Here is a 20,196-nt window from a genome sequence, read left to right as displayed (position 1 = left end):
ATTTTAAAGTATATTGAAATAATAAAAGTATTCTGAGAGATGTAGGAATAATCTTATCTAAAACTTGATCTGTTGTTCTTTCTAACACAACACAGAGTCTGTCTGAAACTTTTCCTTAAAACAAATTTCCTTTAATAAACATACTAGGATATAGCAGTTATCATTTTTAAAGTTTTAAGTCTTTTTTTTATTCTTCCATTGATTGAAAACATTTCTTTTTTTGTCCTAAGTAGAACTATAAACAAGTAGAATGCAGATGAGTTTTTTATTTCTGTTCTCATTTGCTTTTGTTTCTTTATACTTTGTCTAGGAATGATGAAGAGGTAGTTGCTTACTATAATCATTTATATTTTAGAGTATATTATCTTAGAAAAAATATTTGAGAGACTGTGAAGGGATTTTTAGTGTTTTGAAGGAAAAGATAAATTGGGCCAAAATTTAAATTTTTAATGTAAACAGTAAAGGTTAAAAAGAAAATCAGCAGAATAGGGGAAAGTATTCTCCCAATATATAATATTAATTATTGATATTTATTACATAGGTAACTCATTCAAAGACTCTAAGAGCAAAAGATAAATTGTTTATGAGCAAGTATCAGATACTAGAGAAACATGGTAAACTATTGAACCTCACAAGTACCTAAAGATATATAAGTTAGTTCAGGATGGGGAACACATGTGCACCCACAGCTGATTCATGTGAGTGTATGGCAAAAACCACCACATTATTGTAAAGTAATTAGCCTCCAATTAAAAAAATAATAATAACAACACCAAAAAAAAAGATATATAAGTTAAAAGATACCTGCTTTTAGCTGGAATGCTGATAAGTACAGATCTTTAGGAAAATAATTTGGATGTTATCTGTTATGAACAGTACAAATGTTGCATTGATTCTACACTTGTGAAAATTACACTTAGGAAATAATTCGGGAAAAGTCTAAGAATCTGCTTCAGGCTTGCAGGGGGAAAATCTAAATGTGCAGTCATAAGAGCAGCTAATACATATATATATAAACCAAAGCAGCATGGGAAATTGATTATCAGGGAAAAAAGCAGAATATAATGTTGCCTATTATAATAATTTAGTAATTGGTTAATATTTAGATAAAGACTGAAAAGAAAAGCAGATTTAAAATAATGTCATAGGGTGAGAGGAATATAGACTTTTTTTCTCTTCAATTTTCTTTTATATATGAATCATTTAATTTTTAAAAAGAAAAGATCTTTGGTATTTAATAAAAAAGACTAAGGAGTTTGCTTGAAAACATTGGAGTTTTGTAGGAAATACTGAAATAAAACTTCCTTTTAAAATCCTTCAGTCTTCTACCCCCATAGTCCCTTAAAAAGATTGGTCAAAGGTTAATTCGTGGAGAAGGAAAGTCCTCTTGCAGGTTGATTTCTGTTTCATTGAAAAGGGGAAACACAGAAGTGGATATAATTTGCCTATTCACCCAAAATAATTGTAGAGGCTAAACATGCAGCCTAATCTTAGAGTAGTATATCCGTGTGTTAACACAATGATACACAATTATATAGACTTATGCTTAAGATATAATACGAGTTATATATGTAACAGTATGGTAGTAAAAACCTTCTCAAATGTTTAGTTGCTTTGCCTTGTGAATAAGAGCTTGTTGGAAATATAAATATCTTTTCTAGAGCCAGGAGAAATTTTCCATAAGGTATCCAAAATATAAAACATTAATTTCCATATTCCATATCAGTTAACTCTTGAGTACCCACTTACATAATAATCTTGCATAAATTCATTGCAGAATTGATTCTGATTATTGAATGTAATAATAAAAGTGTTTTGTATTGCTCTTTAACGGAAATGTTTATTCCAGGGCCCTCTTCTTAATGTCAAAAAGTAATTTTCAACCTCCAAAACTAAAGGACAAAACAAAATGGTGAGTTATAGATATGTAGATTTATAGAATTTTATGGCTGAAAGAGACAGAGGTTTAATTCCCTTATTTTAAAGATGGTAAAGTTGAAGCTCAGAGCATTAAACAGTTTCCCTAACGTTACCTATCTAATTTATTTGCAGAGCTATGGCAAGGATCTAGGTTTATTTCCTGGTCAGTATTCCATTATAATGTACTGCTTTGGCAGCTTGAATAGGAGATGTAGTGAGGAAATGATCTAAAATGAACACATTAAGATTTTGGAGACGCATTTTGCCTGTATTCCTTTACTTCCACTAATTACATGTTAACTTTCATGAGAAGTAATAGGACATGGTTTCCCAAATACAGTGACAATTAAAATCAATCATCATTGGCTTTTCTCTGCCTATTTTCCCTAACATTCAAACAGTTATTACTCATTTGCATCCTAATGTTTTCTCATACAAAGTAAAACAACTTGCCTGTTCTTACAGTCCATAAGGATGTCTTCAATTAGATGATAAAAATTGAAAATTATTTTCCTGGTAATGTCTTCCCATACATTTATAAGAGAAACTTATTGTACGAATAAAAGTTTCCAAATTCTTAAATTTAGCAATTCTTTATCTTCTTGGGAGATATGTGATCCCCTGGAATTCTTTACATGTATTCATTTTCTTCTGGAGAGACAATCCATATATTATTTCAGATTCTAAAAGGCCTGTCCCCAAAAAAGTTTTAAACTACTTTTTTAATGTTTCGTTGGCCTGCCTGTGCATAGTATTATTTAGGAGCCAGGCCATGCTGGGGATAGTACCAGGAATGAAAGGCAAATCACACTGTAGAAGTTAAGGAGTTTATATCCTACTGCTAGCTGTATTCCTTTGTATTGACACTGTTTTGTTTTGTTTTGTTTTGTTTTGTTTTCTCTTGTTCCTTGTAAACCTAAGTTCCTAAGCAACTAGAATTGGAGGACTTTATGGCAGGAATGACTGAATATTCATTCAAGGATGAATGACTGTTAGCTAAAATAGCTACATTCATAGTGAGATTCCAGAACAGTTATTACCGTTGAAGTACCTTTGCCAGTCTTAGGTACTTTCTCACTCCATGATATGAGGGCCACAAACTACCAATGTAATGTAGTGATTTGATTTCTCTAAAGAGAACTGCTTTTCCATTACTGTCATTGGTAATGACTAAGGTTATTCTTTTTGGTTCTTGCCTAGTCTTTCTTCCCGTGGAATCTTGGCAATGGTACAATAGCTCTCTTTGTCATTAATTCATAATCAAAATACAATTCCTTTAATTAAGTAATTAATTTTTTATTAGTTCATTTTTTGTCCATGCCACACAACTTGCAGGATCTTAGTTCCCCCACCAGGGACCAAACCAAGGCCCATGGCCCTGAAAGTGCCAAGTCCTAGCCACTGTACTGTACTGGCAGGGAATTCCCAGGTTCCTATATGTCTTCTTTTCCCCATTTCATCAATACAGGTGGCAGGAAACTCTTGGTTACTAAGGTCACTCCCTCTTCTTTTCCCTTGTTCCTAAGAAATTCAGTGACTTTTTAAAGGTATAAATAGTCTGTTTAATTACCCACCCTACCTTGATGCCACCTAACAATTTGGGTGTAGCAAAACATTTATATATCATATAAATTAAGCAGTGAGAAAAGGTCATTTTGATTCCTAAGTGGTTATAACACAAGGTTATTAACGTTATAGATGACACACCTACCCATTTCTAGCTTTTAGTGTACATTTTAGAGGTTATATATATTAGTATTCTGTTCACTAATTGTGTTTTACTCAACAGATGAACCTGGTATATTTTCCAAGGAAATACTCTGTTTTGGGTGTAGTTTTTTGGTTTACATAGAGCTAAGAGGCCTAAGGAAAAAATCATATGTTTTAGTCTTTCTGACTGCTTGTAAGTTAATTTAGTAACACAAAAGAACTAATATTAGTGAAATATATTTGTACATGTCTCTTTTTATTTGAAGGTCATCAACATTCCATAATTTTGTCAAAATAGCACTAACCAAAAACCCCAAAAAAAGACCAACCGCTGAAAGACTTCTGACTGTAAGTCATTGAATTTATAGGAGTATTTTCTATAGTCATGCATTAGTTAGGCATATCAGTGGAACAACAGCACTTAGGGTTTTAATATAAAAGTCTTAGTGATCTCTTACAGCAGGGGTAGGCAGGCATTGTGTAAAGAGCCAGATAGTGTGTATTATAGACTTTGTGAGACATATAGTCTTGTTGTGTCTCCTCAGTTTTGCCATGGTAGCATAAAAGCAACCATAGCCAGTACATGAAGGGTATGGCTTTAATAGCCAATAAAATTTTATTCACAGAAGGAGGCAGTACACCAGATTCTGCCCATGGTTTGTAGTTTGCCCACCCCTGCCTTGGAGAAAACTCTTTAAAATGTTGCTTTCATCTAAAATTAATTGATTTTCTCTGTTTTGGTTTCTTATGTAAATTTATAGAATGCTCCTGTGTATGTATTTATAAAATACTTTTATATTAGGAAAAGTTGATTATAACAATCCAAGAAAACTTTTTTTAAATGTTATAAAATTTAATTATGTCTTTCTATATAATATAATCTTATTTATTTTTAAATTTATATTTATTTATTTTATTTTAATTGGAGGTTAATTGAGCATAATTTTGTTGAATTAAATATATGTAAGCATAGAATATACATGCTTTTTTCTTATTGTGATATGGACTGTACCACAGTATTTATTTTCATGTGCATAAATGACATGTGTAATAAATGTCATTGTTATAGCCAAGGTTGTAATTTGACAGCCTAATATGGATTGGTTAACTTTACATAGAGAAATTATTCGTATTATGAACTTACCTCACAATAGTTCTTTAGCTTTATAATATTTAACTATGGATTATCTCATTAATATTTTTATAATACACTGTAATTCATTAGCACTGGTAGGCTTCCATATGCTTATCTCTGATAGTTACTAAATGGAAAAGAACAAATAACAGTTTCTATAAGCCATAGATATAAGTGCATACTCATGAAGTTTTGTTTTATTTTCATTTAGCATACATTTGTAGGGCAGCCAGGTCTGTCTAGGGCCCTGGCAGTTGAACTGTTGGACAAAGTGAATAATCCAGACAACCATGCCCATTACACCGAAGGAGACGATGATGACTTTGAGGTAAAGAATGTTTGCAATCTGATAATTGAAAACAAATGTTTAATGTGGCCTTAGAGTTTGTTTTCTTAATTCAGTCTTTTAAGTTAGTTAAAATAGATTTAGTGACAGATTAATTATCAATGAAGGCTATACTTGTTCTGCATATAATTACCAATTGATAACTTCTCTTAATCCTAGTTCTGAGAAGGAACTAAGATTATGATTCTTCCTTGCACCATATCATTTTATTTACTTAAGGTTATTAAGTGGTAGCTACAGCTAGAATCAGATCTGTGCCTTTATCTTCCCAGAAATCCACAAGTGTTTTCTTTTTAGACCTCAGCTTCTATTGTGAGAGTTTGATCTTCTCTAAAGAAAAAGGATATCTATTTCCATGGAAATACAGGTTCTAGGAGTATTGCTTTGGACTAAGAGAATGAAAATTTAGCCAGAGCACTTGTACCATGTCATTTGTCACCAAAGAGATTCCTTAGGAATCCATGTGGTCATTTTTTTAGTTTCTCTGTTTACAGATGATTGGTAGTAGTTTAGTCACTCAGTCGTTTCTGACTCTTGGAACTCCATGAACTGTAGCCCACCAGCTTCCTCTGTCTACGAGATTTTTCAGGCAAGAATACTGGAGTGGGTTGCCATTTCCTTCCCCAATACAGATCGTTAACAGGATACAAATAATTTTTTTTAATTAAGCTGAAGTTCCCATAGAAGATGTTTTCCAATAAGTATTAAAAATTATTATTTCTTAGATAATTACATACAGAGCTATTCATAACTAGCTTTCTTCTCTGAAAATATTGTAGAATTATTTGAATATATTTAACAATGCAACTTCTAAATCAGGAATTAGGGACTTCCTGCCCATTGTCAGGTTTATGCCTCTCTCTATATAATACAAGTGTATTTATTTACCAGTATCTTTTTCTCCTTTTATATTCTGTTTTATTTCTGTCTCTTCATTCTTTCTTATGCCTTTATTTCCCTTTATACCTCTATCTTCAATTCTGGTAAGACTATAGAACTAAACTTTATGTGTTGTAACTTACTGAAGGAAATTTTCTACTTCATGAACTTAAGTTTTAAATTATTAAGTATCATGATAACTACTAACAGTCATTGGGTAGTCTTTCTGCACCAAATATTAGGCTAAATAATTTCCATGTTAATTCATCTAATACTCAGAGCAGTCCTTTGCAATAGGTACTATTATGATCCCCATTTTACATATAAGAAGAAGGAATACAAGTAATTTCATTTCCCCAAGACCATATGCCTAGGAAGTAGTGGAACCAGGGTTTGGATTCAGGCAAACCAACTTTAGAACCTACTCTTAGTTAATATACCATCACTTTTATAAATGGACTCAATAGAAATAGTCATTAAAACAGTCTTTACCAACTAGTCATTTTCTAGTATATAACATAATCTTGTCATGTAGTAAGGTACCCTGTAAATATTTTCTTGAATGTTAAATGAACTTTAATATTAAATAACCCAGTCATAAAGATATTTTAAAATTTAAACCATCATTTGCAGACTTGTAATAATTAATTAATTTAATCTCTTAAAAATCAAAATTGTTAAAATTGTTTTTGCTTAAATATAGCATATTACTTGATTCCCCAATTAATGTTTTACTGGTTGTGAAAACAACCAAACTCCACTTTCATTCCCCACAATATTTTGCCAGGTTTCCTAAATCTACTCTTACTTTGGAATTGTGTATTTCTGTTTAATGATATCACCATGCTTTTTAGTCCTTGAAATGCAAAAGCTTGTTCCAGGTAATTGAAAAAACAACAGTGGATAACATTAACATAATCCCTGTCTTCAGAGAGCTTCCAGAATGGTCTCCCTGGGAATTTAGAAATCACCAGCAAACAGTTTATAAGTGTAATAACTGTTATGGAATGAGAAATACAGGGTGCTATGCAGGCATTTTTTTGAGACAGGAAAGGACCCACTGTGGAAGCAGTATGTAAGCTGGAAATCTGAAGGATTAAATACAGAGATAGTAATTAAGAGACTGATCAGAAGTATTCTGAACAGAAGGAATAATAGCATGTTTGAAAGCCTAGTGATAAGAGAACATGGTATGCTTTAGGAACTAAAGAAAAGTTAGTCTGTTAGAGCAGAGAAAAAGGAAGAAATTTGGTGGGAGATGAGATTATAAACTAGAAATTTCTAGTAAAAAAAAATTGAGAGCTTTAATCTAAGGACAGTGGAAGCCATTAAAGGGTAAGGGAGTGATATAATCAGATATGCCTTTGTTTTTTTTTTAAGATCTCTGACTTTAGACTGATGATTTTGTTCCTCACGTCCTCTTAAGAGACTTTTGAAGTTATCCAGAATAGAGATACTGATGTTTTATAGTAGGATGGTAGGGCAAGGATGGAAAAAAGTGAAGTAATTCAAGAATTATATGAGAGAGTGGTGACCAAATGTAGACTTGAGGGTGGAGCCTGATAAAAGGATTACTCCCAAATTTTTACTTGAACAGCTGAATAGATATAAAAGTGCCACTTGTTGAGATTGAAATACTAGAGTAAGATCAAATTTGGGAAGGAAGGTGAGTTCAGTTTTATATATGGCAATTTCTATATTGTACAGATTTCCAAGTGGGAGGAAGGTCTAGGACAGCTTCCTGAAATTTCTCCCTTAAATTAAAAAATCTAGTATCCTAAGAGAAATGGCAAAGGAATAATAAAGAACATTAAGAGACAGAAGGAAAGTTTGAGAAAGAATACTGCCGAGAAGTTACATTAAAGAAATCTTTGAAATTCGGTATGTTTGACTACTTTAAAAGGATAATTTAAAAATACTAGAGGTGAAGCCAGATTGGAGTGGTTTGAAAGATAAATTTATTTATGAAATTCAGTTGTGAAAGAGGGGAGTAAGATAGAACAGTAGATGAAAGAAAATGAGTTGATGGTGGGTTTGTCTGTCTTCTCAGTTCAGTTCAGTCGCTCAGTCATGTCCGACTCTTTGCAACACCATGGACTGCAGCACGCCAGGCCTCCCTGTCCATCACCAACTCCTGGGGTTCACTCAAACTCATGTCCATTGAGTCGGTGATGCCATCCAACCATCTCATCCTCTGTCATCCCCTTCTCTTCCCACCTTTAATCTTTCCCAGCATCAGGGTCTTTTCAAATGAGTCAGTTCTTCACATCAGGTGGCCAAAGTATTGGAGTTTCAGCTTCAACCTCAGTCCTTCCAGTGAATATTCAGGGCTGATTTCCTTTAGGATGGACTGGTTGGACCTCCTTGCAGTCCAAGGGACTCTTCTCCAATACCAGGTATTGGAGGTAGGTATTCTTCTCCAATACCACAGTTCAAAAGCATCAATTCTTTGGCTCTCAGCTTTCTTTATAGGCCAACTATCACATCCATACATGACCACTGGAAAAACTAGCCTTGACTAGACGGACCTTTGTTGACAAGTAATGTATCTGCTTTTTATTATGCTGTCTAGGTTGGTCATAACTTTTCTTCCAAGGAGTGAGCATCTTTTCATTTCACCACTGCAGTCACCATCTGCAGTGATTTTGGAGCCCCCAAAATAAAGTCTGACACTGTTTCCACTGTTTCCCCATCTATTTGCCATGAAGTGATGGGAGCAGATGCCATGATCTTTGTTTTCTGAATGTTGAGCTTTAAGTCAACTTTTTCACTGTCCTCTTTCACGTTCATCAAGAGGCTCTTTAGTTCTTCCTCACTTTTTGCCATAAGGGTGGTGTCATCTGCATATCTGAGGTTAGTGATATTTCTCCTACCTGTCTTCTACCTCTCTGTTTTTTGGCTATTGATTGATTGTTTTTTATGTGGGACAAAAAAAGTTTAAACAGGATGTTTATGAAAAGGATCCAGTGGTTAGAGATAGAAGAATCTAGAGAGCAAGATGAATAGGCAAAGTTCCTAAAAAGGAAGGAGAAGGTGAGATCTAGACTGTAATGAAGGACTTAATCTAGAAGAAACACTTCTTGAAAGGCTTTCTTGGGAAGTGTTGTCTAGAGAGTAGAGTAGGAAGCCCTTGAGCTTACCTCCTCCCATTCTTGAGCTCCCCTCCTCCAGTGGGCACACCAATTGCAAGTATCTATGCGAATGACCTGAAGACGAGCATAAAAGATTTTCTACAACTGAAGATATGAAAAACGAAGTACAGTGAGATGGGTAGGAGAGGCAGAGACATAATATAGTCAAGACCCACCTCCCTAGATAGGCAGCCCACAAACAGGAGGATAATTACGTTTGCAGAATTCTCCCCAAGGAGTGAAGCATCAAAACCTGTATTGGGCTCCCCATCTAGGGTGTCCTGCACAGGGAAGATGTGCCCCCCAAAAATCTGGCTTTGAAGGTCATCCTTCAAAGGACTTGTGTGCAGGAGAGCTAGAGGACTGTAGGGAACAGAGACTCTGCTCTTACAGGGCATGTGTAAAATCTCACATGCACAGAGTCAGTGATTTGAAAGGAACCCACCTGCAGATCTTGGAGAGACTCTTGGAGCGGCAGGAGACAACTAGTAGTCCCCCTGAAGAATCAGATGCCGGCGACAGCTGAATGTAGTTGTTTTTTCTACCACTAGGACACTGATGCTGACAAGCATCATTGTGGAGCCCTCCCTCTACCCTACTAGTGCTGGAGGCTTACCCACCCACTGGCAGACTGGCGCCAACCCCCAGCTTCCCTGTCTCCATAGCTAGCCACCCTTGAACCTGGCCCTGCCATCAGTAGAGCAGCACAAGCTCTGGGACCCTGCACCAGGAAGGTCATAGCAGCTGACTGGGCCAGGGCCCAGGCCTACCTGCCAGCACACCCAGTGGTCAGCCTTGCCACAATAGAAGGGCCCAAACAGGCCGTATACAGGGCATGCTTGGAGTATATAGCTCTGCTGTCCAGAGGGGTGTGCTGCTGGGTTCCATAAGATATCTCTTACATAACGCCACTCCTCCCAAATTCAAGAAACGTAGCCAATCTACTTAACACTTAGAAATAAACACAGAGAACTAGGCAAATAGAATCAGAAGACTGTGGTCCAAACAAAGGAACAAGACAACCTCAGAAGAAGAATTAAACAAAGAAAAGATACACAATCTGCCTGTTAAAGAGTTTCAGGTAATAATCATAAAGATACTCAATGAACGCAAGAGAGAAATGGAAGAACATAGTAAGAATGTTAACAAAGAATTAGAAAATATAAGGGGGGACCAAATAGAGCTGAAGAATACAATACCTAAAATTAAAACTACGCTAGAAAGAAATAGTAGCAGATTTGGTTATATGGAACAGGTCAGTAAAGTAGAAGAGAGAATAGTGGAAATCACCTAAGCTGAAGAGGAAAAAGAGAAGAGAGGTTTTTTTCTTAATGAGGGTGGTTTAAAAGACCTTTGAAACAATATCAAGTATACTAACATTCACATTCTAGGGATCCTAGAAGAAAAAAAAGAGAAAGGGCCAGCATATGGAAGCAACCTCAGTGTCCACTGATGGACTAATGGATAAAAAGGATATATATATATTCAGTGGAATATTACTTTGCTTGTAATAAGTAATATTACAATATTATAAGGAATATTACTTTGCTGTAAACAGCTTGTTGCTGTTTAGTCACTAAGTTGTATCCAACTCTTTTGAAACCCCATGGACTGTATCCCATCAGGCTCTTCTGTCTAAAGGATTTCCCAGGCAAGAATACTAGATTGGGTTGCCATTTCCTTCTCCAGAGTTTCCCTGGTGGCTCAGACGGTAAGGAATCCATATGCATTATGGGAGACCTGGGTTTGATCCCTGGTTTGGGAAGATCCCCTGGAGAGGGAAATGGCTACCCACTTCAGTATTCTGGCCTGGAGAATTCCATGGACTGTATAGAATCTGTAAAGAGTTGGACACAACTGGGAAGCTTTCACTTTGCTTCTCCAGGGGATCTTGCCAACCCAGAGATCAAATCCACATCTCCTGCATTCGCAGGCGGATTCTTTACCACTGATTCACCAGGGAAGCCCTGGAATATTACTCGCATGTTAAACATAAAATCTTCCCATTTTTGACACCATGGATGGCTCTAGAAGCTATTATGCCAATGAAATAAGTCAGAGAAAGGCGGATACCACATGATCTCACTTATATTTGGATCTAAGAAGCGAAAGAAAATGAAAACGGACTCAGATACAGAGAAGAAACAAATGTTTGCCAGAAGGGAGGCTTCAGAATGTGGACAAAATAGGTGAAGGGGATTAAGATGTACAAATACCCAGTTATATAATAAATATATATGTTAGGGTTATTTTATACAGCATAAAACATCCGGTCAATAACATTAATTTTGTATGGGAACAGATGGTTACTACACTTATAATGGTGATTACTTCTTAAAGTATACGAATGTCAAAAAATTCTCTAGTACATCAGAAGCTAACATAGTATTATGCATTAATTAATATTTCAACTTAAAGAAAAGAAATACTAATTTCTCTTCTCCAGGGGATCTTTCCAACCCAGGGATCGAACCCAGGTCTCCCACATTGTAGGTGGATTCTTTACCAGCTGAGCCACCAGGGAAGCCCATTGAGGAGAATGGATGGGTTAAATGACTAGAGAAATGTTTTGGGGCAACACTGAAGCCTCAGAAAAGATGAATTTTCAATGTGCAGTTTTCCTCCAGCAGTCATTGGTACCCCAGATATAAACCAGTTAAGTCCCTTCAGGCTTGTCATTTTGGTATACCAGTGTAGAAGAGGATGGCAGGGAGTGAGAATCAAATTTAGGATATATGCAAGAGATCGCTTGAAATTATGGACCACTACATCTAACGTGGATAGGAAGAAAAGTGAAGATAGAAGAAATGCATAAGGAGAATGAGAAAGTAATGGATTGATGGACTTGAGATTTGGTGTGAACATTTAAAAATTATTGGAGTAATGAGAGAGTAAGCTCAAAGGATGAGAAGTTTGGAGTATGATGTGAATTCATATATCAGACCGGATGACAGATTCCAGGATATGATCTTAATAGTATAGAGTCCATTGAAGTGTGGTAGAATGTCTTGAGAGATAAGGTCAGTAAACGCTAATCCAGTGCAATGGGCTTTTGAGTCCTTTGGTATGATAGTGGGTCTTAAAGTAGAGGAAAAGACATGACCATTGTCTGAATCATTAGTGAATGAGAGTGAGTCATCAGAAATTTCATAGATAGGGGTTGAACTGAACGCATTGTTTCAAAATATCAGGAGCTTATTCAAAAGGGTGGAATAGTAAGCTTTCTCACTTGGTTTACTACACATCAGTCCCTCTCCATACAATCTTTCTCCTGTCCATACCCTTTTACGTACTTAATCAAGTTACTCTTAAAGCTGACTCTTGTAATAGCATTCCCTTTCTGTAAATCTCCAAAAAATTCCTTTGCCAAGAAAATAAAATTGAGAGCTGTAGCCTGACATTCAGAACCTTTCATGATCTGGCTTATCCTCCCTCAAATGTCTTTCCAGCTTGTCATCTCCACTTAATGTTCACCACATTCAAATAATAACCAGCTTCAATTCCTCTAAACACTCCACAATTTCCTTTTTTTTCTTGCATTACTTTGTTCATATTGTTTGTGCTGTCTGAAATGCTTTTCCCACCTTGCTGCACATTCAATGCCTACTTGTCCTTCAAGGCCTCACATTAGATTACAACTCTGTCATGAAGAATTTCTTTACCCCTTCCAATGGCAGTCATCTCTCCTTCCCCTGGGCATTAATAGTGATTGTAATGAACGCCACTTATTCTTTTCTAGTGTTTTAAGTATTTGTGTATGTTATCTTGCTAGACTGTAAGCTCTTTTTTTTTAATAAGCTCTTTTTAGATAAGATTTGCATCTGATTTTCCTTGCGTCTCTTCAGTATATATATATACATATATATATATATATATATGTACCCTATAGGGTATACAGTATAAATGTGTGCGGAATAAATGAATTAACTTTTAAGTATCTCATTCATTTTTTAAAAAATTTATCCTTCAATTCACTTTATTAGTAGGTGGTCATGTCTATCAGTAAATAAGAATTTAATTAAAAAGAGAAAGTTTGACCTTCTAACTTTGTCACAGAAATTCTTTTAAGTGTATATATTATGTTTATATTCACAGCCCCATGCAGTCATTCGTCATACCATTAGATCTACAAACAGGAATGCCAGAGCTGAACGGACAGCTTCAGAAATCAATTGTATGTGTTTGGTATACATTTTCAATTGGTGGTTTTGGAGGGTTGAGCTGGGTGTTCTTGTGGGATGTTTTTTAATAATAAAATCTCAGGCCATCTGTGGGTATATACACACAAAAACAGGATACCTCTGAAATAAAGGTTGCTTTTCTGTTTGTAATGAAATTCCCTTGGTTTACAGTTAAATAGTTTTTACTTTCTAATTATAAATGTAATACATGTTCACTGCAGAAAATTTGCAAAAAGAAGAAAGTAGAAAATTAACATTGCCAATAATCACATCACTCAGCACCAGTCCACAGATAATATTTAGCTGAATTTCCTTCAGATTTTTTCACATGTAGTTTTACATGGCTGAGTTTATACTATGCATAGAATTTTGCTTAATATAGTTAGAAGTATTTCCCATATATTAGCCTAGGCTTTGTAACTGTTATATTTAATGGTTTTATCCTCCTGTATTGAGTTGATGTGTTGTAGTCCCTATTGTTGGATATTTGGGTTGGTTTGGTTTTTTAAGTCAGATTAGCACCAAGGTGGATATTTTCTAAAATGCATATTTAAAAGGAGAAATTGATTTTTATTCAATAAATTAATCATTGACATAAAAATGTTATATTAACAATATTCGTCATTTTAGCCACGTTAATTTGGAAGAACAGATTTATAAAGAATTTTTAGGATGAGTATACTGATTTAAGTGCATAATTGTTTCAAAAAGATTTAGAAGTATTTTACATTAAAATAAGCTCTAAATAAAAAATATAAACCATAATGGAGGAAGATAATTAGAATGATTGCAGATGTGTATTTTGTTTTCTTGAAACCAAACATTTCTAGCTTTCTGTATGCAGCTTTGGAAATCTAGGTCAGTGGAGAGTTAGAATGTCCTTCCCATATCTGTTAAACTCAGTCATGCGTTTTCATAGTTAAACTCATAATTCAAGATTTTCTGTCTTTGTTAGTCCCAGATTGCTGATACTTTTTTATGCTTTCTTCTTATACTATCCCCAGCAAACTCTCTGGGTTTCAAATACCAAACAGAAAAGCAGCTGTTTATTTTTGTATTTTAAAATAAAGCTATTATAAAGCTATTTTCTTTATTTTATATGACTGTATAGTATTCAATTAATGTAGTGTAAATGTATCTTTCCTTGTATAGCTTTTGTTTTCAGTGTCAATATTTAGTAACGCCTTCCTGATTTTAAGGTTGTAAAAGGATTTTCCTGTTTTGTTTTTTTTGTTTCACTTTTTATAATATCAATACTTAAATCTTTGATATAAGGTATTATTTGCTAGAGGTATGAAATATGAATTCAACTTCAGTTTCATTCTAAATATCTACTCATTTGCCTTGATACTGTTTATTAAAAACTTAGGTTTTCACTAATAGGTTTGATATGCCATCTTTATTATATACTAAGTTGCCACCTACATTTTAGGGCTTTTTCTGGAAATTCTGTTCTCTTGTAATATACTTAGTCCTGTGCCAGTCACATACATCTGATTATTATGTCTTTATAATACCTGTTAAAATGTATTAGAAATAATCCTCCTCCTATTTTCTCTCACCCCCTCCACACACACACAGACACATTGTTGCAATTCCTTTTTATTATATCTGGCCATTATATTTTCCTCACGTAAAACATAAGAATCAGTCTACTGAGTTGAAGAAAAAAAAAAAACACCTCTCAGCGTTTTTACTGAGATCTCATAAGTTTGTACACTAACTTTGGGAGAATTGACATCTTTATGATATTCTGTCATCTTAATCAAAATAAGCTTCCTCAGAGAGCTCAAAGCTTAGTTCTTTTATAAGTGTCCAGAGTACTAATTCCTTCATGGAATTTGCCCTGTGTGCTACAGGTACCAAACAGAAGATGGTAGAGTTGAAGGTCATTTTATTGGTCGATCTTTAAGTTGTCCCGGGTCTTCTTTTGTGTCCATCAGGAGTGTTTCATAGTTTTGTTTTTGTTTAATAGGTTTTATACATACCTTGTTAGTTCTGTTCTTAGTTTTTTGTTTCAGTTTTTTAAATTAAGCTAATAACTTACATACAGTAAAATGCTCAAGTGTACTGCACAATGAATTTTTAAATTTGTATACACTCGTGAAACCACTACCCAGATCAACATTATCAGAATCTCTGAAGGGTTCCTCATGCTCCTTCACAATCAACACCCTCCCGTCTCCCTGTATCCCCCTGCCTTCCCACTGCCCTGGCTAATCACTATTCCTATCTCACCACTATAGATTGGTTTTTATGTGGTCTTGATCTTCAGATATATAGGGTCAACTAATATACACCTCTTCTGCGTGATGTCTTGTGCTCAGTGTTAACGTCTGTGAAAGTCAGTCATGTCATGTGTGCCAGTAATAGTTTATTATTTTCACTGTAATGTATTTCATTGTATGATTATAGCATAATTTATTCATTCTTCACTTGGCTGGCATTTTATTTGTTTCTAGTTTTGGGCTATTATGATTACTGTAATCATCCTTACTGTGTGTTTTTAGTGGACATAAATAATGGTTATCAGTTCAGTTCAGTCGCTCAACTCTTTGTGACCCCATGGACTGCAGCACGCCAGGCTTCCCTGTCATCACCAGCTCCTGGAGATTGCTCAAACTAATGTCCGTCGAGTTGGTGATCCCATCCAACCATCTCATCCCCTGTCGTCCCCTTTTCCTCCTGTCTTCAATCTTTCCCAGCCTCAGGCTCCTTTCCAGTGAGTCAGTTCTTTGCATCAGGTGGCCAAAGTATTGGAGTTTCAGCTTCAGCATCAGTCCTTCTAATGAATATTCAGGACTGATTTCTTTTAGGATAGACTGGTTTGATCTCCTTGCAGTCCAAAGGACTCTCAAGAGTCTTCTCCAATACCACAGTTAAGAAGCATCAGTTCTTCAGTGCTCAGTTTTCTGACCTTGGCCTAATCTAAGACCACCAGACTATAGTCCAGTAAAGTCAGATTTATTGACTCCTTGCTGTGAGGAAGAACACACACCAGAGGAACCATGGAACATCTCATTAAATAGGAAAAGAAGAATTAGAGAGTTTGGGGGAAAAGTGGAAATTAAATAAAAATTAAGTGAAAACTTAAAGCAAAGTAGGGATGTGTGTGAAAAGATCTATACTGTAAAAATAGATTCAGAAGCCTGTTTCTTTGTAAACTTGAAATGTTGTATTCAGAAACTCCTTTAGTTGATGGTCTGTATCTACATTGGAAATTAAAGCTACTTCTCTCCATCAGTGACTCAAATCTTCCAGGTGAGAGTGGAATGGTTCATTTTAATAAATATGATTTAATAAAACAACGTTTCTGACTGATTTTAGAGACTGGTATTTCTCAATAGGAAAGTATGGGGAATTCAGAGAGGGAATCATCATGTGATGCTTTACTTATGTAGCATATCCTTGGGAGAAACATGGTTTCTTCTCGACTTTGCATTTGGATTTGTGTCTGTTTTCCTAGTCTGATGAGTGGTCAGGCAGATTACTGTCTCATTCTGATCCAGATATGGGTGTGTGACCTGAATTTTCTGTTTTAAAAAAAAATTTTTTTTATCTGAAAAGCCACTTTTTGGTTGAGTCCAGCTGATACTGAAAGCTCAGCCTCTGTGCATAGGTGCCAAATCAAATCTCAGAGACATTGCTGATAAGATTAGGGTGTGTGCAGGGCCTCCACTCCTCTAATTTAGCCTCAAGTAATCTTCTTGATTACAAACAAAGATCATGGCATTGGGTGCCATCACTTCATGGCAAATAGATGGGGAAACAGTGGAAACAGTAGCAGACTTTATTTGGGGGAGGGGGGGGCTCCAAAGTCACTGCAGATGGTGACTGCAGCCATGAAATAAAAAGATGCTTACTCCTTGGAAGAAAAGTTATGACCACCCTAGACAGCATATTAAAAAGCAGAGACATTACTTTGCCAACAAAGGTCCGTCTAGTCAAGATTATGGTTTTTCCAGTGGTCATGTATGGGTGTGAGAATTGGACTGTGAAGAAAGCTGAGCACCGAAGAATTGATGCTTTTGAACTGTTGTGTTGGAGAAGACTCTTGAGAGTCCCTTGGACTGCAAGAAGGTCCAACCAGTCCATCTTAAAGGAAATCAGTCCTGAGTGTTCATTAGAAGGACTGATGTTGAAGCTAATACACCAATACTTTGGCCACCTGATGCGAAGAGCTGACTCATTTGAAAAGACCCTGATTCTGGGAAAGATTGAAGGCAGGAGAAGAAGGGAATGACAGAGGATGAGATGGTTGGATGGCATCACCGACTCAATGGACATGAGTTTGTGTAAACTCCAGGAGTTGGTGATGGACAGGGAGGCCTGGCGTGCTGCAGTCCATGGGCTTGCAAAGAGTCAGACATGACTGAGTGACTGAAGTGAACAGAACTTTATCTTCTTGATGAACTGATCTGGTTCTGTTAATATACCCTTCTGTGGTGTTTCTCTGCTATGAAGAATGCTGACCTCTTAAAAGACCTTAAAGACTTTGTTATGTGTGTCCCTTGAGGTGGAACCAGGACGCTGCCCCAAGAGCTGCACTATTGTTTCCTGGCTATCCCCCTCCCCCACCTTTATATCCCTTCCCTTCCCAGGTTGAATCTGCCCTTTGGAACTCTGTGAAGGTGGGGGATGCTGAGTTAAAGGAGATGGGAGACAGAAAGGCTTCTGTGCCCAGGATCCTTGTAGGGTCCTGCTTGGTTTCACAGTTACCTAGGAAACCAACTAATTACAAAAAATTGGCACCAAAGGGGATTTGAGAGGTATCAATAAAGAAAATGACTGCCCAACTATTGGTTTAAGTGTATGATTTTAGATGACTCACAAGTGAATTTTAGCCAGGTATTTGGACTCATAACAAGGGCTGAGGCTACACAGAGCAGTATTAAGAATAAAGACTCTACAGAGGTAACAAGTAGTCTGTCCACAATCCAGAACCTCCGATTGGCAAGGAGGAAGAAGAAACTGTAGCTAAAGAGCTATATAGTATGCACATTAAAGTATGAAAATCAGAGTCTTCTGTCATCTTGTTCCACTGGACTTGGACAAATGATTCTTTTCATATTGTTATCAGCTTGATTCAACAGATTTGTGTAGAAATTGCCTTCTTGCAGTCATCTACTTCTGACGATTATCATCTGCAGTTTGAGATTTCCTATTGAGACCATCTTGTGTTGATTTAAATTGGCCCATGTCTCTGTAATTAAGACAAATTAATACAAGGATCATTGCTCTGTTTTACCATTGTATTAATTATTAACATTACCTGGCAAGATTCTATTTATTGAGTTTAGAGAGAAGTTTCCCAGAAGATAGTTTCTGAGTTCTAAATCATGAAAAGATTATTTCAGAGGAAACACTGCTTGGATATGTTTGAATATAAAACTGTAGTGTACAAGTCTCAGCTATATTAGTCTGTGATGTTGTAGAAACTGGAGTTGGGGGCAGTATTCTTCGATGTATAAGATACTCAGTTTTGGGTTTATTGAGAGAGAGTTAATGGGCCCCTGAGGAAATTGACCTCACTTTCATTCAAGCCAAACAAACAAAACCCATTTTAGGCTAAGGAGGGCTAAGAATTTCTAAAAGTTTATCCAAGTTAAGTTTGAAAATTCCATTTGTCCTTCTTATTTTACATGAAGAGTAAGAATGATAAAGGTGATAGAGATTTTGAGGAAGATTTGTTGTCTCACAAACCTCCTTAGTAATAGTTATAGACAATTGAGTGTTTACTAGAGAAGTAATTAGAATTTTCCCAGGTAGGAAACACAAACTCAAGCAACATTTTTTGGCCATTGTTAAGGTTGAGCCTTTTTAAACAACCTTTGAGCCATTCTAGAAATAGATATACAATAACCAAAGCAAAAGCCTTTGTTGTCAGGAAAACTAGTTTTGAAAAATTATCTGAAGAATAGCATACCCATGTGTTCCTCAACATTGGCATTTGTTAAGCTGCAGGTTGCAACGCAGTCCATGACATCAATTCAGATTTTTTCCTAAGGCACAAAATAGAAAGTATTCAACTGCATCAGTTGGATTAATAGATACTATACTATGAAACTTTTGTGGAATTTGTTTGTTGTTTTCTTAGCAGTTTGACAGTGTCAGCTACACATTGAGGGTTTGAATCCCTTTGTGGTTGCCATAACTGTTGACTTTAAAAAAAATGCACAACATGAGAGTTGAGTTTTATTTGGGGTAAAATGAGGACTGCAGCCTAGGAGACAGCACCTCAAATAACTCTGAGAAACTGCTCCAAAAGAGTTATGGGGGAAGGACAGTATATTTATGATTTTGGTAAAGGGGGCATACATGCAATCAAGCACATACTTAAGTAGAAAGTTTTTGCTGGTCTCATGAAGCTTCTGTTATTCATAAGAAACAGTCATCACCATGAAGGATTTTAGTGCTTTTCTAGGTATGAGGAGATAGAAGATTGGGCTTTTGAAAATCAGCTTTTAAAAATACCTGTCTGATGACTTGTCCTGCCAGCCCGCTACCCCTACCCCGAGCACAGGGTGCTTCATTTCTGCTCTCCACGTTGAACTCCATCAGGGGGTGTGCCAGGTCAGCAGCTGCAGCAGCACATGATTTAACCCTTGTAGAGATAGATGTGTGTGTTAGTCACTCAGTTGTGTCTGCCTCTGCAACTCCATGGACTGAATGTAGCCTACCAGAATTTCTGTCCATGAAATTCTCCAGGCAAGAATCCTGTAGTGGGCTGCCATTTCCTTCTCCAGGGCATCTTCCCAACTCAGGAATGGCAAGTGCCAATTTGTAGTTGAAAACTGTGATGTGCCTAGATGAATTTTTGTTTTTATTTATTTGGTGTTAACTGAGTTTCTTAGATCTGTAAGTTGGTGTATTTTATCAGCTGTATAAAATTTG

General features: G+C 36.0%; 1 protein-coding gene across 1 annotated transcript in view; it reads left to right on the top strand.

Annotated features, from left to right (window-relative positions):
• The window catches only part of MAP4K5 (mitogen-activated protein kinase kinase kinase kinase 5), a 114,413-nt gene that overhangs the window by 58,095 nt on the left and 36,122 nt on the right, over positions 1-20,196 (top strand). Inside the window, exons 10-13 of the mRNA XM_027971724.3 lie at positions 1,850-1,912; positions 3,897-3,978; positions 4,977-5,093; positions 13,217-13,295. Of these exons, the coding sequence (XP_027827525.1) occupies positions 1,850-1,912; positions 3,897-3,978; positions 4,977-5,093; positions 13,217-13,295 (341 nt within the window). The remainder of the gene's footprint in view (positions 1-1,849; positions 1,913-3,896; positions 3,979-4,976; positions 5,094-13,216; positions 13,296-20,196) is intronic.

Source organism: Ovis aries, chromosome 7 (genome assembly GCF_016772045.2).
Source record: "Ovis aries strain OAR_USU_Benz2616 breed Rambouillet chromosome 7, ARS-UI_Ramb_v3.0, whole genome shotgun sequence".
In the NCBI taxonomy this organism is placed as follows: Eukaryota; Metazoa; Chordata; class Mammalia; order Artiodactyla; family Bovidae; genus Ovis; species Ovis aries.
The sequence above is the reverse complement of the archived record's forward strand: the minus strand, read 5'-3'. Positions and strand labels throughout refer to the sequence as shown.